This window comes from Myotis daubentonii, chromosome 6 (genome assembly GCF_963259705.1).
Source record: "Myotis daubentonii chromosome 6, mMyoDau2.1, whole genome shotgun sequence".
NCBI lineage: Eukaryota > Metazoa > Chordata > Mammalia > Chiroptera > Vespertilionidae > Myotis > Myotis daubentonii.
The window spans coordinates 85,001-111,951 of record NC_081845.1 but is presented as its reverse complement, the minus strand read 5'-3'; the positions used below and the strand labels follow the sequence as shown (position 1 = coordinate 111,951).

Sequence of the window (26,951 nt, the reverse complement as noted above, 5' to 3'; positions counted from 1 at the left end):
GAGATCTGAACACCGTGTGCCTGTAGCCAGTCCTTGCGACCGTGTCCGGAAGAGCTAACGCTGGCTCTCCTTCCCTCGCAGGTGGACACACTGTGCCTGGAGGACCTGCACGCTTTCATCGCTCAGGCCCTGTGCCTCCCAGGGAAGTCAGCTGGGCAACTCGCAGACGTACAGGTACTGGCCCCGGGGACTGTCTCAGTGCTGAGGACACCTGGCTGTGGTTGGGACCCAGCGACGTTAAACAGCCAAGCAGAGTAGAAAGAGCTCAAGGCACCATGCCCTCTCCTGCTCTGTTTACAGGTGGGGAACTGAGGTGGAGTGGGAGGCTGAGCGCAGCTTCTCATGAAATGAAGGGGACGTTGATGCCAAGTGGGACTTTGTTGTCTGTTGACACTGGGTCGCCTCCCACCACCCTGTTATTGGCGGAGCTGAAGTGGATTCAGGGCCCTCATGTCCAGCTAGCTTCTTGCCTCTTCCCTTTCCATGAGAAAGACCCTGTGCCCAGGAGTAAGGCGGTTTGGGAAAATGCCCTGGACAGCAGGCTGAGGGAAGCTGTGAGTGAAGGAAGGTGTTCTAATTTAAAGGAAGAAAAGCCAGCTCTCTGTGGTGATGCTGAAAGGGCAGCCACAGGTGAGGAGGTGCTGGTCTCACCGACATAGCACAAGGAGGAGCTGAGCAGGCCCGGGCTCCTCTCCAGGGGTGCTCAGTGCTCCGACGTGGCTTTTCCTGAACCAGCTGCAGCTGTCCGTGGTGCTCAGCCGACAGCTCTAGAGCACGGAGCGTGTTCCTTGTTCTGTAAGGACTCCCCGTGCCTCGTGCAGCCCGAGTAGAGACAGGCGGAGGGAGATGGGATTTAGGGTAGAATCTGCAGAGTTAGGAGGGAAAGTCATCAAAGTAACAGACTTAACTAGAGAGCACACGTAGCTCCCGGGGTCCCCCTTTTTAAGACCATCCCGCCCCCCACTCCCCCCACTGGCTTTGACTCCAGCCTCCTTCCAGACGGAAGTTCTCCTTTCAGAATGAAAGAATCAAGAGGACAGACAGACGCAGCTAAGCAGGTGGGCAGCCTCTGCCCTCACGCACGCTCCTGACAAGCTCCCTGCAGACAACTCTGCCAGACCCAGGAAGCTGAGGAGTAGCCCCAGGACACAAGGGCCAGACCTGTACCCGCCGACCTTGGTGCCTGCCGTCCTCAGCGCCCGCCCAGCAAGGCTTGGGTAGTTTCCCTGAGGACTGTCTTAGACGGCTGTGCCACTGCCACCCGGAGGCCCTGCTGCAGCAGCTTCCATGTGGAACCTGCAACATCGGACCAGAAAGGTGACCTCAGAGCCTCCGACTTTAACGCTGTGGCCTGTAAAAGACCCCACGTGGCTTCGATGAGGAGATTTCTGTCTGATAAGCAGCTGGAGCTCGGGCCTGCTCAGCCAGCTCCCCACAGCCCCGCTTCTCCACTGGTTTCAGCCGTCGTCAGCCGTTCGGTGTGGTTCTCTTCCTGAGCGGCTTGTCGAGGAGGAAAGCAAAGCTTATGTTCCAAAACCTGACCTTGTAATTAGAAAAACAAAACAAGGCAAATGTGGCTGAGAAGTACTTTTCTGGGGAGAAGATATTCTGGAAAATGAAAATATATAAGGAACACCGTTTTTAACCACACAGGACCCTCGCCTGCAGACATAGGGAAGCTCAGGAGAGCACCCTGGACATGCGGGTGGTTCTGGGGTGAGCACAGCGCTGCTGCTGGTGGTGTGGCCGGTGTAGAGCTGGAGGACAGCCGAGGGCCAGGCCCGGTGCCCGCCTGTTCACCACGCCCAGTGTGCCCACCGCCTCTGCTAGGTCCCACCTCGTACAGTGGCGAAGGAAAGCCATGCTAGGAATCGGAGGTGCTGGTGCTCCCCTCCCGTCCCGAGGTGGCAGAGCTGGGCCCATGTTCTCTGCAGCCCTGACACCTGCCCGAGACCAGATCGTGCATCCCTTTCCCACTTGGGACTCCTGGGGCAGCGAGAAGCCTGCAGCGGGAACACGGTGTGGCGGGGGCTGTGGTTCTGCCGCAGGGAGTAGGGTGGCGGCTCTGAAGGCTGCCCGGCGCTGCTTCCTGTGCCAGAGCTGACGGGTGCCACCTGGTCAGGTCGCTTGTTGTTGACTCACCGAGGCTTTATGTTCACTGAAGATCTCTAAGAGCAAACACTGTCTGTCACTTAGGTTCGTTGTTTCTCAAGAACAAACTTTCCAGTTTAAAAACCAGTGTCATCTCCCCCTTGATAGGAGCCTGCCTGTGGAGAGCTGCTAAGGCCAGAGGACCTGGGCACAGGTGGCCCCGCCCCTCCCCGGGTTACCTGACTTGCTGAGCCCATCTCCCTCTTCAGCAGGGAGGGGGCTTGACCTTGAACAGGCTTTAGAGGACATCAGCAGGCCATGGTTTTAGGACAATTTGGAAAGCAGTCCTGGACAGCAGGCGCCTTTACTCAACCTTAGATCGCCCGGTAATCCCAGCTTATGGTGACTTTCCCAAGATCAGGTATTTTTTATGTCCGTCGGTGAAGTGAAACCTTACTTACGAAGGGGATAAAGTGTCACACTCCTGACTTATTCTGGTTTTGTGACTGAATTAGACAGGCAGTGACGTCCAGGGGGCAGCTGCTGAACTTGAGTTCCTCGGCGGCTGAACAGACGTCCACACGGCCAGAACCATGGACGCCTGCTGGGTGGCGGTGACCTGTGTGCCACACAGGCCAGAGGGAGGCGAAGGCTGTCACCCAGCAGGTCCCCCCGGTGGCAGGTTAGCTCTGTCTCAGGGCAGTCAGGATGTTTCCCATCAGGGAGACTCGCCAGCAACAAGATACTTTGTGTTGGGAAGGTCGTCTTCATTGTAAAAGTTGTCAGCCCCTCAACCCTGTAAGCCATTGTATCCTCAGTGATAAGTATTTATTTAAAATGGTATTTTTAGTAATCACACTCACGGTTAGAACAACCGAGGGTCACGTTTCCATCACAGGGAGCCCATCGGTACCTACATGAGGCTCTTGGCGCCGAGTGCACTCCAGAGCTTGCCCGGGGGCTCAGCTTTGTGGAGGAAGGGGCCGCTCACAGGGCGTCTGGGCGGCGGGCGTGTGACGTGGGTGTGTGGGCTCTTCCACAGGCCCCTGCCTCCGAGCCTCGGTCCCGAGTGGTGCGGTTGTGTTGTGAGCACAGGCTCGGGTCTGTCCCAGGTGGGCTGCGTGTCACCTCCTCTGTGGTCTGGTCTCCACAGCTCGATCGCGTGGACCCCAGAGCCGTGCAACTGGGCTCCCTCCTGGTCCGCGGCCTGACCATGCTGCTGCTGGTCAACAGCGCGTGCGGCTTCCCCTGGAGCACGAGTGACCTCATGCCTTGGAACGTCTTTGACGGGAAGCTGTTTCACGAGAAGTACCTGCAGACCGAGAAGGGGCACACGGTGGAGGCCCTCGTGGAGCAGAGCGTGAGTTCCGCTTGTCCCCCAGGCTGGGCCAGTGGCTCGTGAAACTCCCAGGTCCATGGCCTGGCACAGGGAGGTCAGTGCTGTGTCCTCACGCCCCTCATGTGAGGGCGGGCACAGAGACCCCAGCGCAGGCCCAGAGCCGCAGACACACTGCCTGGCGCTCAGGAGGTAGAGCGTCCAGTTTCCGTCATGTCTCCTGGCCTAGGACCCCAGACGTCTGGGGGAGGGGGGGCAACGTGCGCCCGCAGCTCCCGCTGGGTCCCCCCTCGTGTACAGTTGCCGGGAGCCGGTCCATCCTTGCTGTTTCAAGGGACCTGGCATATATGGCATACGGTTCTTAATATGTTTGCTCACCTTCTTGGCGCTGTGTTTTAACCAAGGTCACCTCTCCGAGAAAGGTTGAATCCCCAGGTAGGGATTTTCCCCTGAAGTTAGGGAGGGGATGAAATCCTTAACTAAGTGCCAGGCGGGTAGTTAATCAATTTAACTACAAACAATCATGCTTAAGCTACATAATCTTTACTCCCTGGAATGGAGATAAGAAACACCCTAACCTTTGTAATAGAAATTGACAGGATTAGAATCAACTGGTATAAATACAGATGCAACAAGACAACAACAGACAGAACTGAGAACACAGGGCTTGGAAGACAGGACCAAGAGAGACAGAGCCTAGGCACAGAACCTACATAGAACGTTCTCTAGAGACAGAAGAACTTTGCTGGCGAGAGCATGCCGGAGGATCCTGGACAGGGACTGGCCTCGGAGCCTGGAGGCGGAGCCTGGCGAGAGAGCATGGCAGGGGATCCTGGACTGAACCTGACTGCGGAGATTGGCAGGAGAGCCTGACTAGAACCTGGTGACTGAACCTGACTGGAGAACCTGGACAGAACCTGGCTGGAGACCCTGACAAGCGAACCCGGCTATGATGATCAACTGAACGCTGCCTCTGTGACATTCCTTCTTCGCCGACTCCGTCCACACCTTTGGGGACCCCTGGACCCGCTGGGGTTGGACCCCGGCATACAGTGGCGAAAGCAAGCCTTCCTGGGAAGCAGAATTAAAAGCATCCCTGAGGTGCTGATGCTGCCCCTCCCGTCCTGAGGTGGCAGAGCTGGGCCGCGCCTGTTTAACTCTCAGGCGCTTACCTCCGCCCCCCTTTCGTGCGAGAACAGATGTTTCCTGCAGAGGTGCCTCTGTGGACGCCAGGCAGGAGTCGTGGCCCCTTACTACCTGGAAAGATTCTGAGGCTGGAGGGAGGTTGAGGCGCAGGCTGCAGTCCGGCCTCATGAGTGCAAAGCATGTGATTCCTGGAAGGTCTACGAGGCTCGGCCAGGCTCGCATGCGCCTGGCAGGGAGGAGACTCGGAGCTCCCGTGGTCGTGTCTCACGCACGGTGGGGCGTCCCGGAAATTTAAGTTCAGAAGTTAGAAGCCGCCAGAACGTCAAGTGTGGACGACAGGAGCAGGATCACGAGGGAAGAGGTTGCTCCCACGGGGCTGGTAACCGCAGCAGGGACGAGGGGCGGAGCCGCGAGTCTGCACCATGGGTCTGTCTGCTCTCTAGCATCTCGACCCCGTGCAGAGTGGCTGAGTGCACAGCCTCTGGCTTAGAACAGGCGGCAGGACGGGGTGTGGGTGAAGTGGGCTGGGAGACGGGGTTCATTCCTCCGTCAGCGGCTCGCACATGTGCAGTCGTCCCACTTCAGCGGGCAGACTTTGAGGTCAGCTTCTGGTGGGTGACCCAGGTGTCACAACGGGACGTGAAGGTGTTTAGGGTGTGTCTGACGTGCAGAAGAGAAGGCATCACTGCTGGTTACTGTTGGGACTCGGGAGAGCGGCCAGGTCAGAGGCCGAGGGATGTCCGCAGTGTCCCCAGCCCGCGTGTCTGACGCTGGTCTGTTTGCAGAGGGCGCGGCTCACCCAGTTCCACCAGCTGAAGTCCGTGGTGTGCAAGGCCTGCCTGCGGGAGGACCGGCGCATCGCCAGCCGGCAGCTCTGGCAGCCACTCCACTCAGGTGGGTCACCGCAGGTCTCAGGAGGGAGGCCGGGCTGATGGCATGCCTTTGACTTCCGTTCCGTTAGGAAAGAGCATGTCGGAGGGTTCCCTGGTGAATTCGTGACTCAGAGCTGCTTTGGGTGGGAGCCCTTCTGGGGTCTGGGGCACAGGCCCTGCTGGGCGGCGTGTGCTTGACACGAGTTTATATTTCCCCGCACTGAGCGTCACGCAGCAAAAGCAGATGCAGAGAAGACAGTTAAACAGGAAACAGTAACTTGAATCACGTAGCTATCGGTGGCTGTGGACCGTCACGCGTTTTGCGGTACCTGTGCTCCCATCTCTGTGCTGTTCTCTGCGCTGGTGTCCCCTCAGCACCGGCCAGCAGCGTGGGCGCCTATCGCCAGCAGCAGAGCTGGCTCCGCCCACTGAGCTCCCCGACCTCAGCTCTGAGGTTGCTTTCATTTCTCATTATACATCGTACTTGTATCTGGTCTTTTCCGTAGGGTAGAGTACGGTAGTTTTTACAGAATTATAGATCAACGTGTAATTGGATTTGGGTCTATGTTGCTAACCTCCGCCGGCAGCGGTGGAGAGCTCTAGCTTGTGTGCCCTCACTGACCGGTGGGGGAGGAGGCAGAGCACCCTCTGGCCGCTCCGCGTCTACCAGTGGATGGGCCTCTTGGTCGTCAGCGGTTCTCAGTGATTTCGTGGCCGCGTTTCGTCAGCATCCACGCCTGTGGCTAGAGCAGCCCCTTCTTTCTCGGCGGATAAGAGCCCACCGCAGCCTCCTCCCCGGTGTGCTGTCCTTGTTCCGCTTGGCACAGCCTTGCACACATCCCTCCTAGAGCCGTTGTGTTACGAGGTCAGGGCAGCACCTGGGGGCACGTCCAGCTCCTACCAGGTGCCGTGTGGGAGCTGATGCAGAGCAGAGCCTGGGGAGTAAAGGGACTGAGGCAGCGAGGACGGGTCGGGGCAGGGGGCAGCTCTGACCTCACCCTCCTCTCCCGGGTGAGCCTTCTCCTACCAGCACAGGCAGGCTGCCCTCGGGCGTCCCGCGATGCAGGGCTCTGCCCAGAGAGGTGGCCGCTAGGGGAGCCTCTGCGTGTGCAGAGCCTAGTCATGCTAGCAGGCACCTTCCTTCTGTGGGTCCTTGTGAAACCCCACATTTCTAACACGTACGGCGGGCCTCGTCAGACCTCCCGTGTTAAAGTCTGGTCGGGACAGATGGCGAGGAGCTGGGAGAGGAGTGGGGGTAGGTGAGGATGTGTGTCTGGAGCATTGGGTCTGGCGACCGAGGCCCTACACTGGTCCTCACAGATGCAGGTCCTCATGGGTGCGTGCCCTCTGTCTGCTCCCGTCACCAGCACAGGCCCCGGGGCACACGTCCAACCACAGGCCTCCGTCCCCCCCAGCACTGGCACAGGGCCCCCTGTCTGCGTTTTCACGGGCTCTCCCTTCGATTGTAAAGACACAGAAGTTGGACACTGCTGCCCCTGCTCCAGGCCTGCACGTGGCGTGTCATGGGTCAGGCATTGGCGCCTGCTCACGTCCTGGTGTCCCCACAGGGAGGCGGGGAAGACCGGGATCTGGCGCCCATAGGACGAGCTTCGGAAACAGCCGGTCAGACCAAGGACAGCACTGGAGAGAGCAGGGCCCAGGTAAGAGGGCGCTGCCCGCACGGCTCGGTCAGTGCCGCACACAGTGTCAGTGCCTGCGTCAGAGACAGGTGTGCTTGCCAGGGAGCGGTAGGTGGGCACACAAGAGCCCTGCGCACTGCACAGTGAGGCAGGGGTAGGTCCTCACCTGCACAAGCTGGTCTGTCTGTTCCTGGTCAGTTTTGTACCCCTCATTCACCTGGTCAGGGCCCCAGACCTGAGACCTCGTCACCTTGCAGGGAAGGTGTCGGGCAGCCCAGGCCCCGGGCCACTGGCTGAGGCTCAATGCACCTGCTGGCCCCGGACAGCAGAGCCCGAGCGCCTGACGGGAGGCCCAGGCTGGCCAGTCTGGAGTCAGGGGCCACATCCGTCCCTCAGAACCCATCTCTTCTCCATCTTCCGCTCCGTGTCCCCCACACGTGGCCCGGTGTGGCAGCCACAGTGTCCTTCCTGGCTGGGGCTGTCATTTCCCTCTCCTCTGGGTCTTAGGAAGTCAGGGAGGACGAGCTAATGCCAGGTCCGGGTGGAGAGGGCTGCAGGCGAGGATGGGCCTGGAGTGGGCAGGCCATGCGTTCGCGTGGACACCACCTCTGGGCACGGGGTTCCTACGCCTACTTGTGCAGCATCTGTGCCTCCTTGAGTTCGCCCAGCGTCCTTCGGTGCCCAGCCTGGGGCACGCTGTGGTTCTCTGGTTCTGCTCTTTCATGATGGAAAACAAACACTTAGGAATGGAAACAGCCCATTCAACGTCAGCTGTGATTGAAAAATAAAACTTGAGTGTGAACAGTTTGCATGTGGCCCAGGCCAGGTGGAGGTGCCCCCAGGTCCCTGTGTTTGCAGCCTCTCAGAATAAGAGGCATTCCACCCCCTCCCCAGGCAGCCAGGGTTTCCCACGGAGACACAGCCTCAGCCTGCGCTGCGCGGGCTGCGTCCTGCGCCCAGAGGACTGTGGGTACTGCAAGCGCAGTGACCATGTCCTCAGGGCTTTTCCGAGGTGTTTTCACTGTTAGCTTCCTGGCTTTTCCCTTCATAGTTAGAAGCTGAACTGTTTCAGTAGAGTTTTTTTTTTTTTAATGTATTTTTATTGATTTCAGAGAAGGGGGGGAGAGAGAGAGAGGGAGAGAAACATCAATGATGAGAGAGAATCATAGATCGGCTGCCTTCTGCACGCCTCCTACTGGGGATCGAGCCTGCAACCAAGGCATGTGCCCTTTACCAGGAATTGAACCTGAGTCCCTTCAGTCTGCAGGCCGACGCTCTGTCCACTGAGCCACACCAGCAAGGGCTCAGTAGAGTTTTTTCTATTAAAAAACAAACAATGTTAGTTGTACTGAAATAGCCAGGATGAAGCCATATTTTAAAAAATCAGTAAAGCAACCTGACCGTGGTGCTGGCCTGGTCACCCTGGCCATCACTGCCCGCCCACAGAGGCCATGCATGAGCACCCAGCCTGCCCACGGCACCATCACCTGGGGAAAGCCGTCTGTCCTTGCCACACTCCTTCAGCCCCCGCTCTTAGCTCCCACTATGTTCAGTGCCAACCTGCGGGTGCCGTGTGCGTGTGTCATAGGATCTGGGTACCTGCCGCTGGGCACGAGGAGTCCAACTCCAGCAGAGCCGGGCCAGTTCTGTCGTGTGTCCTTCCCTGGCCGAGTGTGAGGCTGGGTGCTGGCCCGGGGAGACCGTGGCTGCAGGCAATGTGCAGGGTGCAAGCGGACACCCAGGTGGCACATACAGGGGGTTGTATTGCTCACTGCATGTGGCAGTGCCCATATGTTTTCTAACTTTAGGGGTTTCTATGTGAAACGTGTTTTGTGTGCACACACAGTCTCGTATTGTGACCAGGACTTTTTTTTTCAGGTCGGGTAATCCAGTTTTTCAGTTTTAATCGCCGTGATTGAATTACATCTTTACTTGGCCAGCACGTTTTTGCTGGGTTTTGTCTCCTTTTGGCCACAGGGGAAGTCCCAGGGCTCCTCCTGCCTGGGAAGCTCTGCAGGGCAAGAGGGCAGGGAGGGGACAGGGAGGTGCGGGCATCAAAGCTCCAGGACCTTTTACCCTCCGTGCTGGTGTGAGGGATGAGGTGTGAAATTCCACAGCCAGCATCTACCAGTTGGCTTGTGATTTCTTCAGGTTGTCATTCTCTGGGTGCTTCTGAGGGAGGCGGCTGCTGTAAAACTGCCTCTGATCCCCTGGGATAACAAGGGCGGGGCCAGGCCCCAGCCCAGAGCCTCACACTTTGGAGAGGCGAGAGCAACAAAGACCCCTGGCCCTCCCGGGGCGTCATCACCTCAGGAGCCTGGCAGATGGTGTGGGAAAAGCATGAACTGTGGAGTGTGGGACGGATCACCTGTGGCTGCCGTGTCGGGGGAAGGCAGGTGGGCAGCCGCACCAGACGGGCACCTGGGCCCTGCTGTAGAAAGAGCTCCGTGCTGTCTTCCTTGGACTTGGCAGGATGTGCCCGTGGGCATCTCCCTGGGAAGCTCCGGGGACGGGGGGGGGGGGGGGGGGGGGGTGCCTGGTGTTGGGAGCGGCGCTGACGCTCACTTTCCACACGAGGCTGCCTCCATCGCCATCATGGAGTCAGTGTGGGCGGAAGTCCAGTGCCAGGCGGGCCCAGGGGAGCCGAGCCGAGCCCAGACGCCCTCGCATTGCCTGGCGCCTGCTTAGAGACGGTGGCTTCTCCCGTGTGCACCTTAGATTGCATTCTCACTGCGGTTTCCTGTCTGTGCAGGAAGCAGACAGCAGGAGCCGGACCCGTGGAGAAGGGGCTCCTCCTCTGGGTAAGTCACCCTTTCCGTCCTCAGTGCGCCGTCCACCAGACACCGACGTGAGACACACAGCCACAGCATCGGCCACGCCAGGGGCCAGACGTGAAAGGGAGCCAGGTGTCAGGTCCTGCGGACAGGCCCCTCCCTAAGCTAACTTGGTTTCCAGAAAAGTCTTTTTTCTCTAGAAAAAGGTTGGTGAGAACAGATGGCGAGTCTGGACTTGAAACCCCGGCAAGCACCTTCCTTGTCATCGGAGCCATGGCTGTTCTGCCTGGAGGGGACGGGCTCGGGGTCCAGGCCTCGCTTTCCGCCGGGAGGGCGGGAGGGCATCCTGCCCAGCTCCTCCGCAGGCCCGTGGGGAGCCTGTGGGCTGGTGCTCAGAGGTGTCGCTCCCTCCCATCCCAGCACCCCTGGACCTGTGTCCTCTCTCAGATTCTGACCACAGTCCTCACAGGTCACGCTCCCAACTGTCTGCTTGGGTCGTCGCTTCCTCCCTTCACTTCACTGGGATTGTGTGCCGAGGGGCTGGTCTTGGCCCAGGCTGCAGGCCTCCAGCAGGGGTTCCCTCTTGGAGAGGAGGGCGCAGTGAGTGTCAGGAGCCTGATCGGGGTGTCTGCTGCTCTTGGTCGTTGGCCACTGGAGAGCTCTTAGCATTAAAGACATTTCAAAGGAACCGAGTCCCAAGCAGTCCTCGCTGACAGGCTTTCCAGGAAACCCCAGAGGTGGCATGCTGAGCCCGGTGACCTCTGGAGCCTTGGTAACGACTAGAAGTTGAAAGCCAGGCCCTTCGCAGCAGCTGTGGCCTAAACCTGGGGGAGGGGTGACTGCCTGACTGACCCCCAGCTCCCAGAAGGACTCCTGCACGGCTCCCCCACCCCCCGCCCCGGCTGCCCTCCAAGCAAGAGCCCTGCAGGCGGCTCAGGGCGTGGAGCCCCGGCCTGTCTTGTCCTGAACCCCGACCTGGCATTTCCCGGACGTGGGTGCCGTCTCCAGGGGTGTCATGCGTCTGTGTTTCTGACGTGTGAAGTAGCCTCGCTTCCTGCGGCTCCTCTGTGTTAGCAGATCTGGCTGCTCTTCAGGCTGATTTCCCAGGTTTGGAAATGCCCCCTTTCCGTTTCTCATAGGGGTGTTTTCTGTCTAAATCCTAACGTTTTGTTCCTTTTGTTTCTGCTGCCCCAAAGTGTCGTGTTTTTGCTGCTCATTTGTACAGCTTTGAAGTAAGCTCTCGGCCGCCAGGTGTCGGTCGGCCCCCGATGATCTTCTTCCTTCCTAACAGCTCAGGTCTCGCGGGTCAGGGAGCTCGCGGGTCAGGGAGCTCGCGGGTCAGGGAGCTCGCGGGTCAGGGAGCTGTCTGTGCCGTCATCAAGCGCAGCTGTTGGCCGAGGGGAGGTGGGAGTGTCTCTGCACTCATTTCCAGCGCTTGGTCGCTCCCCGTGGAGGTGAGGACTGAAAATAAATAAATAAAGCAAGTGATGTGCAGAGGCCACAGCTAGAGCGTCATGTTCAACATGGAAAGGTGGGAAACGTCCTCCGAGGAGTAAGACGGGTGCCAGCTCTCACCAGTTCTAGTCGCCATTGTTCTGGAAATTCTAACCAGAGCAATTGGGCAGGAAAAATGAACAAAAGACACTCACAGTGCAAGGAGAGGCAATGTCTCTGTTTGCAGATGACATGACCTCACATATAGAAAATCCTAAGGACGCCCCCCAAAACTGTCAGAACTACTAAATGAATTCAGTAAAGTTGCAGGATACAAAACCAACATACAAACACCAATTGCGTTTCTATACACTAACAAAAGACTCTCAAAAAAGAAACTAAGAAAAACAATCCTATTTACAATAGCATCCAAAAGAATAAAATACTTAGAAGTAAATGTTACTGAGGAGGTGAAAGATCTGTGTGCTGAAAACTACAAAACACTGATTAAAGAAACGGAAGACGACACCTATAAGTGGGAAGATATCTCATGCTCATGGTAGGAAGAATTAATATTGTTAAAGTGCCCATGCTGCCCAAAGCAATCCACTGATTTAGGCACATTCCTATCCAAATTCCAGTGGCCTTTTTCACAGAAATAGAACTAAAAAGAGGTGGTGCTGGAATGAAAAATCCACTTGGGCTCAAAGACAGGTCTCAGCAGCCAGGACAACCCACTCGGAGACGGGGCAGTGGTTGAACCAGAGAAACAAAGAGGCGAGGAAGGACTGAGCAGAGGGGCGCGTGCTGCCCTCACGCAGACACACGCTGTCGCAGAGCGAGGAGAGACTCTCCCAGGAAACACTGGCAGGAGAGTCCCCAAGGCCGGGGCAGCACGGAGCACTGGGCCACGTGCCGCAGCCCTGAGAGTACCTGGTGAGTGAGGCCAGGCCAGGTGAACACGGCTGGACACGTGAAGCATGGCATTTGGGAAGGGGATCTGAAGGCGGGAGACTGCAGCTCCTGCCAGTCAGGCAGTGGGTGCTCCTGGGAGACCTTCTCCAGACTCAGGTTCAGATCCACAGGTCAGCTGCTGTGTGCACACCCCCCACACACACAGCTACACACACAACACATACCCCCCCACACACACATATGGCCACACACCCCTACATACACACCCCTACACACACCCTAGGTTGGGCCATGTCAGTCGGAGCTGCAGCTGACAGTCCCCTCACTTCCTCAGGCAGCCCCCTCCCTTGGGGACTTGCCCCCCAGAGGCCGCGGGGGGGTGTGGCCTCACTGCCCCAGGCTGCCTGGGGTGCAGGCACTCACACCATGAATCCCTGTGTTGCAGGTGGTCCAACTGACCTTCTGCCGGACCCCAGGCCCTCTCGGCTGGAGACGATCCCTTCAGACTTGGACGTGCGACAGGAAGCAGACACATCCTGCTTAGGGACCATTGGGCACCGAGGTTCTCACATCGCCAGCACTCGGCACCGGGGACAAAGCTGTTCCGGCTCCTTCCCCCGCCAGCGGTCAGAGGGGAACTCGGGAACTTGGGTGGACAGCCTGCTGGCGCGTGGCATCCCCGCAGCCTCACCCCACACGGCCTGCCTTTGATGAGGGTGGTTGTATGTGTGAGATGCCATGGGGGTGGTTGCAGGGCAGGCGTTACAGCTGCTGGTCTGACCAGCCTGGAGAGAAACCTGCAGCCACAGGCCACGGATAGGAGTGTCTCCCGCCAGCGGCCTCGGGCTCGCACTGAGGTTAGAGCTGCTGCTCCACAGTGGCTCATCTCAGAGGCGGCCCAGGCCCTGGCTAAGGGCCCTGGTCCTGGTTGACTGGGGCACACGCAGCACGCTGCTGGATTCCTTGTTCAGGTTTGTCAGAAATGCTGTTAGTCGCCTTAGCTGGTTTGGCTCAGTGGACAGAGCATCGGGCTGTGGACGGAAGAATCCTGGGTTCAGTTCCGGTCAAGAGCACGTGCCGGGTTGTAGGCTCGATCCCCACTGTGGGGCGTGCAGGAGGCAGCTGGTCCATGATTCTCTCTCCATTGTTGATGTTTCTCCCTCTCCCTCTGAAATCAATAAAAATGTATTTTTAAATAAAAAGAAATGCCATTGGTCACAAGGTTCGCGTTTCTACCGGGGAAGGAGATGCCTGGATTGTGGCCACCGTTTGCCCAGACCTTGCTCGTGGCCACGAGGGCCCATGAGGCCACGCGTGCCCTGCTTTGTCCGGCACAAGCAGCCCGACTGGGTCTGGCGTCTCCCTGCTGTGCTGTGAGGAAGGGCTGGTGCGTTGCCAAATATAAACAGTGAGAAAGTGACCGGCTTCGCTGCTTCTGGTTTTCGCTTGGGCCATTCGCTCGCGTTCTAGATCCGAAAAGAACGAGGGTGGCAGTGAGGTCCGGCGGGGTCACCTGTGGCCTGGGCCGCCCCTCCTCCGCTCTGTGCCTCTGGTGGCATCTCCAGTTGACGGGTTTGCTTCCGTGAAGGGTTTCCCAGATGTGTACACTCTTGAGAGGAAAATAGTGGCGATTTCTGTCTATTTGCTACTGTTCTAATGTTACTTAATGTCAAACACACATCAGACCCTCACGCCTGCAGCTTCCTCAGCACGGCGTTCTCTGGAAACGTCCTGTGAGTGAAATGAGGGCGGGTCATGGCACAGGTGTGTTGTTGCGCAGCCCCAGGGGCTCCCAGCAGGCTGGCCGTGGCCGGGGTCAAGTCCAGGCCATCGCACGGGACTGGCTGCAGCCCCACTGCAGAAGGGACATATGTGGCCTGAGGGGGGCCAGCATGACGGGGTGCGGGCACAAGGAGGCTGGGAGACCCTGCCTGTGGCACGACCACAGCCCCTCTCAGAAGCCTCTTGCCCGTCTCCCTGTAGGGAAGGGAGTCCCACTGGGGGCGCCCCTCCCTTGAACCCACAGAGCCTCCGTGTGGCGCCCGTGTAGGAGGCAGCTGATCCATGATTATACACACGGCACACACACAGGAGGCGCCCCGTGCCTGCCGACTTGGAGCAGCTCCTACGGGGCTGGTTCTGGGGACTGCGGCCTTGCCTGTGCTGCCTGGGTCTCTGCAGCCAGAACGACTCGGGGTGTGTCCTTGAGGGAAGAGAAGGTGCCGTGTCAGAGCTGACTGCCTCTCATAGCCTCCCGTGTCTCGGCTCAGAACCGAGAGCGACACGCTCATGGTTCTCATCTTAACTGTTTGGGTTTAAAGTTTCAAGCTCTTTCAGCACCTGCCACAGCTCAGGAAGGAAAGCAAGTCGTTTCCCAACTCACAGAGGAAAAGAGACCCCGCAGGAAGAGAGCCTGTGCCGTGAGTGTGAGTGGGTGTGTGTGTGAATGCCATGTGTGTGCCATGTGAGTGTGTGTGTGTGTGAATGCCATGTGTGTGCCATGTGAGTGTGTGTGAATGCCATGTGTGTGCCATGTGAGTGTGTGTGAATGCCATGTGTGTGCCATGTGAGTGTGTGTGAATGCCATGTGTGTGCCATGTGAGTGTGTGTGAATGCCATGTGTGTGCCATGTGAGTGTGCGTGTGCTGTGTGTGTGAATGCCATGTGTGTGCCGTGTGTGTGTGTGTGTGAATGCCATGTGTGTGCCATGTGAGTGTGTGTGAATGCCATGTGTGTGCCATGTGAGTGTGTGTGTGCCGTGTGTGTGAGTGCCGTGTGTGGTGAAATGTCAGCTCTGACCCACAGCTTGTTGGTGGGAAGAGCAGGGCCTTCATGTCCCGTGTGCCTGGGTCGGGGGCCCTCCCGCTGTGTCCTGGGCCGAGCTGACCACCAAGCAGGGCCTCCGTGGAAGGAGCACCCGCACTGCCCTTGGTCAGCGGCAGCTCTTGGGGCGCGCCGGCTGCACCCCGATGAGTCCTCCTGGAAGCGGCTGCCCCTGGGGCCTTGCTGCATGTGTTTTGTTCGGTGGCCGTTGAACGCTGGGGCCTGAGCGCGGCCAGCCGGCTGTGTCCACTGCCGTGGGGAAGGCTGACCCAGCTTTTCTCCGGGCTCCGTCTCCTGAACTTGGACCCTTGTGAAGCTCTGAGCAGAGCCAGACAGGAGCCGCCCTGCAGGCTGGCCGCACCCTCGTCCGACAGGATGGACCCGCAGCACTCGGCACACACTCCTCTCCCATGCGAGCCAAGTGCGCAGGGAGGTCCTTCACCCACATTCCTCGCAGCCTGGGAACGGCGAGGACTCCCCACGGGAACGGGACGCGTGCACCTGGGCTGGGAGCATCGCGGCAGCAGTCCCGCCGGAGCCCACGCCACCCCATCAGCCTCTCGGCGCGAAACCCTTTCTTGGTGGCGACGTCTCATTCGTGTCGTTCTTCATTAGCGAGGCCACACGGGTCTCCCTAGTCTTCAGGCTCCTGAGGCTTGGTTTTCCCAGACACCCTCAGCCCTCACCGCTCCCTCGTCCACATTCATTGAGCAACGGCCGTGTGCCCGGCGTGTCAGGAACACCGAGGCCTGCGCTGGAGTCGGGGCTGTCACCGCTGAGCCGGGCGCAGTGACTTGTGGGGACGGTTTGGTGGGAGCAAGTCCCAGGCGTGTGGGCGGCATTGTGAGCGCTGCTCACTCGGCTCACGGGCACCTCAGGCAGGCGGGCCGTCCGTGACCTCATTTACTGGAGCCCTGTGCTTCTACCCCAGGGGTTAGGGGAAGGACATGGAGCCTCGACTGGTCACTACTGTGCTGTTGGACCTGGAGGCAGAGTCTGAGGCCCCAGCAGCATGGACAGCCCTGGAGGAACGGGGCCCAGGGACCAGGAGGCGGGACCAGCCCTGTTGGCCCAGCTGGGAGGACGGGCTGCCCACCCAGCTCACCCTGAGCGGCTCCCAGGGCCACCCTGCAGGGCCCACCCGTTGGCTGGGTTATCCAGGGGAAAGTGACCGGAGGCCTGGCCTCCGGGAGGCTGCCCACTGGGCGGGGGGGGGGGGGGGGTGTCGGCGGGCCAGCCCTGCCCTGGCAACTGTGGCAACAGCCTGGGGTGGCGGCAGCTCTGGGGCCTCGCAGAAGCTCGGCACAGGCAGCTGCTGTGATGCTGGGGTGACCGGGGTCCCGCCTGCGCCCTAAGCCCAGCACAGCCTTGGGGGTGCGGATGTTCAAGCCCATTTCAGGGGGCCTCACGGGATTCAGAGAATATTTCAAATGAGGAGGCTGCAGCCTCAGAGAGGACCTGAGTCTCTGTGCCTCTGCCCCACCCCCACCCGGACGCCTGAGGAGATGGGGCTCGTCCCACTGGGGGGCTGGGCTTCTCCCGGGTGGTAGGGTCTGGGGAAACGCCCTCAGAGCCTGGGCTGGCTTTGTCGCGAGTCCAGCGGAGCCCCGCGCCCTGGGCCATCGCGGGCGCTGAGCAGCCGCTAACCTCCAGCCGGGGCAGCACTGGGAGGCGCAGGGAACGTCAGGTCCCCCGCGAGCTGCCCACCCTCCATCTGTGCCCGTGTCAGGGCTCACGGAGCATCTGCTGCCTGTTGCTCACTGACCATCTGCTGCCGAGCTGATGAAGTGTCCCTGTTACCGTGGCGACAGAGCCCTTGATTGGCGGTGGCACCACAAACATTCCCTACTCAGGTTTCACTTTTATCTGTGCTCTGGAATGGGCTGGGGGAGGGCGGCCCTGGGGCTGGGGGAGGGGTTGGGGAAGGGGGGTGGGGGCTGGGGCAGGTGTGGGGGTGAGTTTTCCTCTCCCTCCCCCACCCCCTCTCCCTCCTCCGCTCCCCTCCCTGCAGCCCCTGAGCAGGTATCGTGGGGGGTTCCTGAGTCAAATCAGCACAGGGCGGAGGCTTGTTTCTGCCTGGCCTGGGACTCCAGGGGAACTTTCCAGAATTCCAGGCTGGTGTCTGAGGGCTGAGCCTCCGCCCTAGGAAGGCTCCATGGGGCCAGGACATGCCTTGCAGCCTGGAGATCTCTGCCCCCCTTCTCCCCGCAGTTTGAGGAGCTGCTGGGTATGATGGCCGGACCTGGGCCCATCTTCCTCCCAGGCCCCCAGGAGCCCGTGTCCGCCTGCCCCGAAAGCCTGAAGGTAGTCTGTTGCCCCCGCCGTCCCCAGAGGAGGCAGAGGGCCTCCTGGGTGCTGAGCTGCCTGGCAAGTGGCAGAGGCTTATGCGCGTGCAGTGTTATTTCAGTAAATTAAAGTCTGGCCTTCAAACAGCTCCACGTTAACCAACATGTGCTGGGCACCAAGTGGATTTACGAGCAAGTCAAACGTGGACTTTTACCAAAAGCAAGACTCCTGCTCATAGACTTAGTATCAACCTCATATCTCATGTATTCCTAATTCCCTCGTGTGAGGCGCGTCTCCTCGTTACTCAGGTGCAGCGTGGAGGTGATTTCACTCCCTTCCCACAGGACCCCAGCCGCTCCCACAGAAAGCGCCAGGTTGCTCAGGAAGCCAGCAGAGACCAGGGACAAGAAAGCCCCCGATGAGTCCGACGCATGAAACACACGTGCAAATCTAGAGAAACTGACCAAGCAGAGCCCAGCGGAGTGTGCACAGGATTATGTTCCGTGGCTCATTTTTTCCAGCAAAGGTGACATGGCTGTGGATATAAATCACCGCGTCCTAGAGCCAGGAGAAAAGTCACCTGCTCGTCCCTGTAGGTTCTGACGAGCCCTGGGCGACGGGGAACACCACACTCTGCTTTTGAGATGCTCCAGGTGACGTGGGTCATGCTGCGCCAACGTCTCTGCCCTGGCGGCCAGCCTCACGGGAGCACGCAGGCGTCCCTGCTGGTCTCAGCCGCCTACGCCTTCACCTCCCTGGGGCTCTGGCCATGTGATGAGTCTGGAGAAAGGAAAGCGGCCACCAGGGAAGGATGAGCTGGGGGATGATGGTTTTGTCTGTCGGGACCACCAGCCTCAAGCAGCACCTGCAGGATCGTGAGAAACGGAAGCAGAATGTGGAGCTCAGCAGCCGGGCTCTGTGGGAGCCAGACCCCAGGCTGTGTGATGGGAGCAGGCTGTCTGCGAGGCATCACAGGCAGGACCTTGCGGGACGCAGCTACAGGGAGAGCTGGGCAGGTGGGGGGCGGGAGGAGGTGGGGCCGGCACAGCTGGGCACACAGCAGCACCGTCGACTTGGCAAGGCCCCGTCCTCGCCCAAAATCGTACTTCGTGGGACTCCACCGTGTGATACCCGAGCGGTGACAACAGGCACAAGCGAGTCCCATTGGCCGAGGGCGACCTTCACATGGTGAGAAAGTGTGACTAGTACATTGAGTGGATTTGGCACAGTTTTGGGAAATGGTCAACACTGAAATTGCAGTGTCGTGGTGTCTGGGTCTCAGAGCCTGTGTGTGCGCGTGTTTGAACGTTAACTTTACCTCCCCCGGTTAACTTTACCTCCCCCGGCGCTGCCGATGACGACCCCTCTCCCCCGCCCCCCCCCCCCCCCCCCCAGGAGCCGGGCTCGCCCACTCGCACACGTTTATTGAGCGGGAGCGGCCGTTTGCAGCTTCCCCAGGCAGGCACGGGGACCACTGCTCGGCCGGCCGCCCCATCCTACATCCCTCAGCTCAGGCAGAGCATTGCCCTCAGGGCCACCGTGACACCCCTTACTGCAGGAGTCCCTGCAATTTGGAGGGAGGCAATGGCAGAGGGGATATGGGGTGCCCATCACCCACCAGCTCTGTTTGTCCTGAGCAGAGGACGGAGGGGACAAGGCCAGGCACCCATCCTCTGCTGCAGCCGGAGTGCACCCCCCCCCCCCCCCCCCCGCCCAGTTCTGACGCCCTTCCTCAGTGTCCTCACTGCCTGTCTTGGGTCACGGGGACCAGGATGGCTCCTCCGCCTTCTTTGTGAATGAGGAGCAGAGGTGTACCTGAACCTCCAGGGAGGAGGGGTCTTGTCCCGTCCCCTGGCCTGAGGCAGAGACTGTGGGATCCATCCCATGTCCACTGGCTTCCCTCTAACAAGATGTCTGGGTCTCTTGCCTGGGACAGGGCAGGTGTGAGGTCGATCGAGCGCCTCCCTGACTGCTGGCTCAGGCCCCTTTGGCCTCATGTCCTTGAGCAGTTTTTTAGGATTGAACTTAAACCCTCAACACCAAGTCAGTGGGTCTCAGACTATGCACAGAACCACAGACCTGGGCCCACCCAGGCCTCAGGACCATCTGGGCCCGAGAACCTGCATGTTAGCAGGTTCTGAGAAGCTGCTGGTGCTGGGGCCCAGGACCAGGTTCCGAGAACCCAGGGCATGTCGCTGATGGCACCCGGCTGCCGCCTCAGGGGCTCATTGATGGTGCTCGGCACCTCAGCCCAGCGACAGCCCAGAAAGCGGAAGGCGCACGTTACTAGCTGCCTGACCTGTGTGTGTGCATGTACCAGTGTGCACATGTGCACTCGGGTGTGCATGTACACGTGTGTACGTGTGCTCATGCATGTGTGAGAGTGTGTGTGCACGTGTGCACATATGTGGGGGGGGTCATTTGGGCCCTGATTCAGGTCTGTTCCTGCCAACACTGCCCACTCCCCAACTTTTCTCCCCCACTGGGGCCCCAGCCCAATGTCAGCAGCTGCTCTGTGGTCCTCAGGTCCCCCCCCCATGACCCCAGCACCCCACCCCCACCCCCCTGCGGGAGCCTGTTCCTGGCCTGGTGGCTTCTGGGCAAACCCAGCTCCACAGTCTCTGCCCTCGTGTTCTCACTGAGGCCCAGCCCAAGCCCAGTTCCTGCCCAGCCACCTTCGGGCACCAGGACCTAAACCCTGCACAGGCTCCGAGCCCCACACCAGCCTCAAATCCCCAGAGGCCAGCGCCCCACCTAGGAGGCCTCCCCCATGCACGCAGGGCAGTGGGCCCTTGCTCCCTGTTCTCCCTACCTGGGGCACCTCCCGAGTAGGCACCCTCCAGGGCAGCGTGTGGGTGTCTTCCTGTCGGCACCTGAGCCCCTCCTGGCCCTCGAAGGCAGGCAGTCACGCGAGAGGGAAGTGAGCCCCCGGCAGGTTCCTGTTTTGGGACCTTCCACTGACTGGCAGACGACGGCCCGCCAGGCTCGTCTCCAGCAGCCGGCCCCCCGCGCCCCAGGTAGCAGCTCTGTTTCTGGTTCTGGGAGCTCGGGCGGCATCACACATCAGTTTCCCGCTGAAGAGACTCCACGCCCACCCGTCCGCCCCCCTGGTCACGGCCCACAGCCTTGCCGACACCCTGCAGCAGAAGTGTGCCTGGCCTCAGTCTGTAAAGCCATTGAGAGTGGAGGTCTGTTTCGTTGTCCCGCGGCACTGGAGTCACCCACACTCGGACTCCCCGCCTGGGAGGGTGCAGGGAGGGACCGGTGGGCACGGCCATCCTCTCTGCTTTGAAGTAGCCCCGGACATCGGGGGTGGAGCTGAGGCACCCCTCGGTGCCTGCTCCAGGACAAAGGGGATCACAGGTCTGCGCACACAGGAAGGTGGTCCGCTGCCCGAGACAGCTGCTGTCCAGCTGGGCTGGCCTTGGGCCGCTGAGAAAGGTCAGCTACGGCCACCAGGAGTGGGGACCACAGTGCCTCCAGCGACAAAAAGACTGGGTTCCAGGCAGCAGTTGGGGCCGTTACTGTGGGAATCTCGGCAAAGCCGCTGCCCATCACTAGAAGTCAGTGGGGGCAGGATCCCCAACCCAGAGGGTCTACGTCCCCAGCGCCCAGGTCACTGCGGCCTTCACCCCTCGTCACCGGCACTGAGCCTGGCTGCGTGGCTGTGAAAACCAGCCCATCTTAGAGCCTCTGTGCTGTGCCCTCTCTCCTCCCCTCCCTCCCTCTGTTCCTTCCACTCACTCTCTTCAAAAATCAGTGGGGGAAATGTCCTCGGTGAGGATTTAGGGGAGAAGGCTCGCTCACATGAGGCAGGGAGCTCCGGGAGCCTTCGAGCTCACTGACCCCAGGAGACGGGGTGCTCTCCCCTCAGGGTCACAGCACGGCTGCAGCAGCCCAGCTGTGCTCACCCGAAGTCCCCAGGGCCAGAGGAGGGGTGTGAGTGTGAACTTGCCCAGCTGGTGGGAGCCTCTGCAGGGAGCAGAGAGGAGGCTTCTCAGAATTTCCCTCTGGGCCTCGGGCTGGGGCTCGGAGTGGGGACTGTCCAGGCCATGTGGAGGCGCATGTCCATGGCAGGAGGCAGGGGGAGACACGGCTAGAGGTTAGGCCTGAGAGCAGCCCCAGGATGTGTGTCCTTTGTGGGGTGCCAAGGCCTCTGGATGCAGATGAGAGAGAACACTTGTCCCACATGATGCGAGGGAAAAGGAGACAGACAGACAGACAGGAGCTCTTGGGCAGGAGTCTCCTGCTATCCTACCTCCTGCTGAGCGGAGGGCAGGGCTCAGCCGCCCTGGGACCTGGGGTCATGGCATGAGGTTGGTGGGGCCACATACCAACTGGTGAGTCTGTTGTGGACGTGCCTCCTTTTTTTCATGCTTTTGCAAAAGTGAACGAGTTGGCATAGAAACACTGAGGAGTCCCACTGCCTGGCTTCTGGTCATCCACCCCCTGCCAGGAATCAGAGGCGGGGTGGGTGGCAGCCACGGGCGTGTCCAGAGGCTGCGGAGGGGCGGGGGGGGGGGGGGGAGCTGCCACCATCCCCAGCGCACAGGCCGTGGCTGGTTGTGCTTATTATGCCAAATAGCTGTTAAACATATAAAACTATTAAATACATACAAATCCTTGCACCAAATGGCGAGCAATGATGAGAAGCTGGCAGGTCGCTGCACGATTTAATCTATGAAATGTGCATGAACTCATCAGCTGGAGGGCTGCCCCCAACTGTGTGAGCCACAGACAGGAGGGGCGGGACCTGAGGCCAACGTCCGGGCAAGCTGGGACGTCAAGAGCCACGACGTCCCCACAGCCAAAGAAATGATCATTATTTTTAAGGAAAGCAGTGCATGGTACAACCTGCATAACACCTGGCACACAGTCGTACTTAATAAACGTGTGTGCAGGGCTGGGCGAGTGGCCGGCATCTGCCTCCTGGTGTAACGCCTCTCATTGCATCACAGAAATCCGCATTCATGGTGACGCCCGCGAGCCGCGGAGCCCAAGCCTCCCTGAGCCACCAGGGCCACTCCTGGGACGAGGACACTAATGCACCGGCCACAGGGGCAACGTGGGGGTCAGAAGGCTCGGGCTGGGAGCTCTGGCGCAGGCACATCATGGCTTCGCTCAGTCTCTGAACGAACAGCGGGACTCCCTGATGAGCCCCAGCCTCCCGCCCAGACCCCCCAATGCCAGGCACGGAGCAAGGCCCCGAGGTGTGGCCCCAGGGCGGGGAGGTGCCCGAGGTGGCTCCGGTGGATGGGGTGGCAGGAGAGGGGCTCCTGGAGGGAGGACAGGAAGACGGGCCTCGCCGCCGGTGGGTGGAGCCAAATGCTCCTGAGGGGGGTGGGCCCCGGGAGCTCCTGGTCCGAGGAGCTTGTTCTGGAAGGTCCGGTGGCCCTGGGGGAGCGGACGCCCAGGGGACTGCCGTCCCGTGTCCCTCCCTGCCAGACACAGGCCAAGCCCTCAGCCCATCCCACTGCCCCAAGTACAGACAATAGACGCCTGTGCCCATACTCAGAGCCCCAGCCTCAGACGCAGGGAGCCCCAGCCCTGCTGACCAGCGCCCTCTGGCCTTGAAGACGGGGCCTCCAGGAAGGTGCAGAGGAGGGTCTCCCAAGCCTGCAGAGAAAATAAATCCACATTAAGGCACTTTCAGACATCACAGGGAGCGATGGCAGCTGTCAAAACTGTCAGCAGTGAGACTTCTGGGCTTAAAGGAACTAGAAACAGCGGGCACTTTCCAGCCGACACAGAGCCCTGCCTTGGTGTCCAGGTCACTTTGTCACATTTTAAGAACATCGTTTACGTGGTGCGGCATCCACGCAGCTCTGTGCATTTTGCATGTGTGTTTGCCTGTGTCCGGTCTCTGAGGCAGCGCCCAGAAGTCTGGCCATGTTTTTTACAAAATAGAAAAAGCCAAGTGAGCAAAGAGACCACCTCTCCCAACCAGAAGGGGTTTTAAATAATGACCCACGTGTGCAGCGTCACCAGCAAAATCCACGGGCAGCCACGACGGTGCCACAAGGGTGCCACGAGGGTGGGGAGGTGGGCTCGGCACAAAGTTCAGTCACAAAGCACCACCTCTGGGCATGTGGCCCCCGAAGTCCCCACCCACCCGGCGTAACAGGGACACACGCAGACACAAGCACACTCACAGGCACACACCCCTCCCCCGGGGGACAGGCCAGTGACCGGAGGCTGGTGTTGGCGCTGAGAACAGACGCGGCGGACGCAGCGTGTAAACAAGGCCCAGGGCGGACCTCTCCCAGCCCCTCTCCACCCGGATGCACAAGTCTTGACCTGCTGGACATGTGTTGGTGCGTCAAATAAGTCGTGTGCGAAAGCTCATGGGCCTGGCCGTCTGCAGGCATTTCCCGAGAGCCTGCTGAGTACCAGTGCTGGGCGGCCGGGGGTGGGGGTGGAGGGCATGGACCTACCTGCTCTCTTCCCTCTGCGCTGGGGACGGGCCACCTCACTGCTGGGACCTGAGGCAGGACCATCAGACCCGGGACCCGGGCCAGGGAGCGGGTCGGCCGACGAGGCGCCCGAATGCCGGCTGCCAGGCCCCCGAGGACGCTACAGGGGAGCTGGTTGCTCAGGCCCGTGGGCGGCTTTCCCTGCCTCACAGCCTCGGGCTGAAGGAGACACTCAGCCCGGTGACCAATGGCCTTGTCGGACCACCATCTGGACAGGGGCAGACACCGCATCTCACCCGCCCCCCTTGTCCCCCTCTGGCTGGGAGAGGAAGAATCAGGGTGCGGGCGAAGCTGAGGCAGCACCGAGAGGACCTTGCAAAGCCCAGGGTCACCTCTGAGGGGAAGGGACCCCTTTTCAATGGTGAGCAATTTATTTTCAATCCTAGGAGGCAAGCGGACTCCCAGGCCTAGTTCAGCCGACTCACCTATAGGGTCCATAGAGCCCCCACCGCCCAGTGCCTTCCGGCCCCTCCCCTCCCGTCGCTGGGGCTGGGCAGCGGCCTTCCAGAGGCCATCTGTCCTGCCCTCCCCGTGCTCCCAGGTGCCCTGCAGGCTGGTCCAGCTGCCCCTCTGCAGCTGGGGCTGAATGAGCTGAGCCATCAACACTTGGCTGAGAAATGGGGCTTCTCACCTTCCTCTTCCCTCAGCCACAAAGGACCCCAGAGAGTCTGAGATCAAAGGGCCCAGGCCCTCCCATCCCGCCTGCCCTCTGTCACCCCAGGGCAGGAATTCACACGCTGGGGGGCAAGGGCCCAGGTGTGGATGGCTGGGTTGGGGGCACCACCGGTGAAGATGGGTGAGTTTAAACTTTCAGAAGGAGGCCTCCAGCCACCTCCAGGTGACACCTTCCTGCCCTCAGAGGCTGTGGGGCTTGTGTTCCAGGGGGTCCTTCCTCCACGCTGAGACCTTGAACCCTGCTGTCCCCCGTGGCCAGGTCTGCAGGCCCAGGACCCACGCCTCCTGGGAACACAGCCCCAGCGGGCAGAGCGGGCAGAGCAGAGAACAGGTCCTAGAGGTCAGAGGCCCCGGCACCACTTCTCCAGGAGGAAGAACTTGAAGCATAAAGAGGAGCAGGAGGCGTGGGGAGGGGCCCCCCAGACAAACGCAGGCCTCGCGCCCTCACCCGTGTCCCTGGACTTTCCTGCAGCTGCTTTGTGTGAACTGGAAAGTGTCTCCTGGCGCCTGCCCTGTGGCCCCGGGGGCGGGGGGGGGGGGGTGGCTCTGTCCCCCCATCTCCACGCCAGGTGCTCCGTCCATTCAGACGACATATCTGTTAACCTCAGTGTTTCTGTTTGTTCGGTCAATCCTCACCCCAGGATATATTTTTCCATTGATTTTTAGAGAGTGGAATGGAGGTAGGAGGTAGGAGAGAGGGAGAGAGAGACCGTCAGTGTGAGAGAGACATCGATGCCCTTACCCGGAATCGAGCCCTTGACCCTCCAGTGTGCGGGCCAGCGCTCTAACCACTGTGCCACCGGCCAGGGCGGCCTCGTTCCCTGTCAGTGATCGCCGAGCAGCTGGTTCCCGCTGGTTCCCAGGACACATGGGTTGCAGGTGGGCGTCTGCCTGTGCCCTGGCTCAGACCCGTGAAAGTTGTTTTGGGAACAGCATGGCTCTGTCCACGAGCACAGGCCCAGTGGTCGCTGGCATTTGCCACAAACTAGTGGGAGAGTTGTCAATGGGAAGTTCTTCTAACCCCAGACAACTTTATCCAAAATCCGCCACCATGAAAAGGACACACAAGCTCGCTGGTTCCTGGCCAGCTTTCTCAGCCTGACTCCCGGCTTGGGGTCCTTGGTGCCGTGGGCAGTCTTCTCCCAGCACGTGGGGTGCAGGGGAGGCCCTGCCTGTGGCTGAGCCTGGGCCGACCTCCGGTGGCCCCATCCCACAGCCCCAACCCGGAGCCGGACGCACTGGCCCGTCCAGCAGACTGGCCCCGGTCGCTGGGCTCACAGTAGGTGTTCAGTACCCGTTCGTGCAGAGATGAAGGGAGGATTAATGAGCGTGGAGATGCCGCCCTGGGCCCGGTCGGTCGCAGGGCTGCCTCTGTCAGCAGAGGGGCCGCTGAGCGGCCGTGAGCAGCGCACAGCTGTCCTCCCTCCACGCCCGCCCCTCCTCACACACACCCTCCCAGCAGCTGCCAGGCGGCCGGGCCTTTAGTGCCTGTGCCCAGTGAGCCAGACTCCAGCAGGTGGCCTCCGCAGGTGACAGTCCCCGATCCCGTTTCCCGGTCCCAGGCTCTCCGGTTCCCTCCTCCTTCTGGGAGGGCTGTGCTGTGAACAGGGAGCCATTCCTCCTTCCTGTCCTCACCTCCGCGCTCCTCCCGCAGGGAGACCCTGACGAGCCCCAAGGAGCCCGCCTGGTGTGCCGGGGCCCCTGGAAGGCGCCGAGGAGGCGGATGGGTGGCCAGCCTGCCCACAGCGATGTCTGCCCAGCTCTGAGCGAACACCGGGTGCTCCCGACCATTCAGGCCCCAGGTTTGGCCAAGAGTTCGGGGACCCACCCCCACGCCACCAGCCGGAGCACAGGACGAGGGAGGACCCTGGGCTCTGACTGGACAGCCTTGGGCTGCGCTGGGCCTTTGACCCCGTCACTGGCTCTTCATGGAGGGAGTCTGGGCCCCGGCGGCACCAGCCGTGTGGTCTCGGACAAGCTCCCGCCCCCTCTGGTCCTCGGTGTCCCTGGGGGGTGACAGTGGTGGGGGCAGGACCAGCAGCGCCTGTGAACGGTGGCTGGCGCTGGCGTTCACCCCGGAGTTCTCCCCCCAGCCGCCTCCTGAGGCCCCTTCTCCCCCTTTGTTGACCCTGTGAAACTCCAGACGTGCTGACGGTCCTTGAAGAGACTACGACCCTCACACTCTCCTCATTTAAAAAAGTGAAGAGAATGTGCAAAGTTGTTACGATTTGGGTGAAAATAGATGTCACCGCCCTTGGGCCCTGGCCGCTGTGTTGGGCGTTAACAGGCACCGAGAAGTCCCTGGCTTGGTCCCGTCAGGGCTGGTTCAGGAAGCAGCAGTGAGTGCACGCGTAAGTGGGACCACAGCTGATGTGTCTCTCTCCCTCCTTCCTCCCTCTAAATCCAATAAATTTTAAAAACTAACCTGTTGTCAGGAGATCTGGGGAGTGAGGGCTACGCTTGGGAAGCAGGTGGCTCACGCCCGT

At 60.4% G+C, this 26,951-nt stretch overlaps 1 protein-coding gene across 8 annotated transcripts in view; it reads left to right on the top strand.

The window, feature by feature from the left end:
• FAM120B (family with sequence similarity 120 member B) overlaps positions 1 to 13,414 on the top strand; it is a 33,070-nt gene extending 19,656 nt beyond the window's left edge. For 4 of the 8 annotated variants that reach the window (XM_059699781.1, XM_059699782.1, XM_059699779.1 and 1 more), the window contains 6 exons: positions 82 to 174; positions 3,245 to 3,451; positions 5,359 to 5,467; positions 7,014 to 7,106; positions 9,838 to 9,886; positions 12,654 to 13,414. In XM_059699781.1, the coding sequence (XP_059555764.1) occupies positions 82 to 174; positions 3,245 to 3,451; positions 5,359 to 5,467; positions 7,014 to 7,106; positions 9,838 to 9,886; positions 12,654 to 12,666 (564 nt within the window). In that variant the 3' untranslated portion in view covers positions 12,667 to 13,414. Of the gene's footprint in view, positions 1 to 81; positions 175 to 300; positions 454 to 988; positions 2,197 to 3,244; positions 3,452 to 5,358; positions 5,468 to 7,013; positions 7,107 to 9,837; positions 9,887 to 12,653 lie in introns of those variants that run through there. The other 4 variants (XM_059699780.1, XM_059699784.1, XM_059699783.1 and 1 more) reach the window with 4 other exon arrangements.
• Positions 13,415 to 26,951: the final 13,537 nt, after the last annotated feature.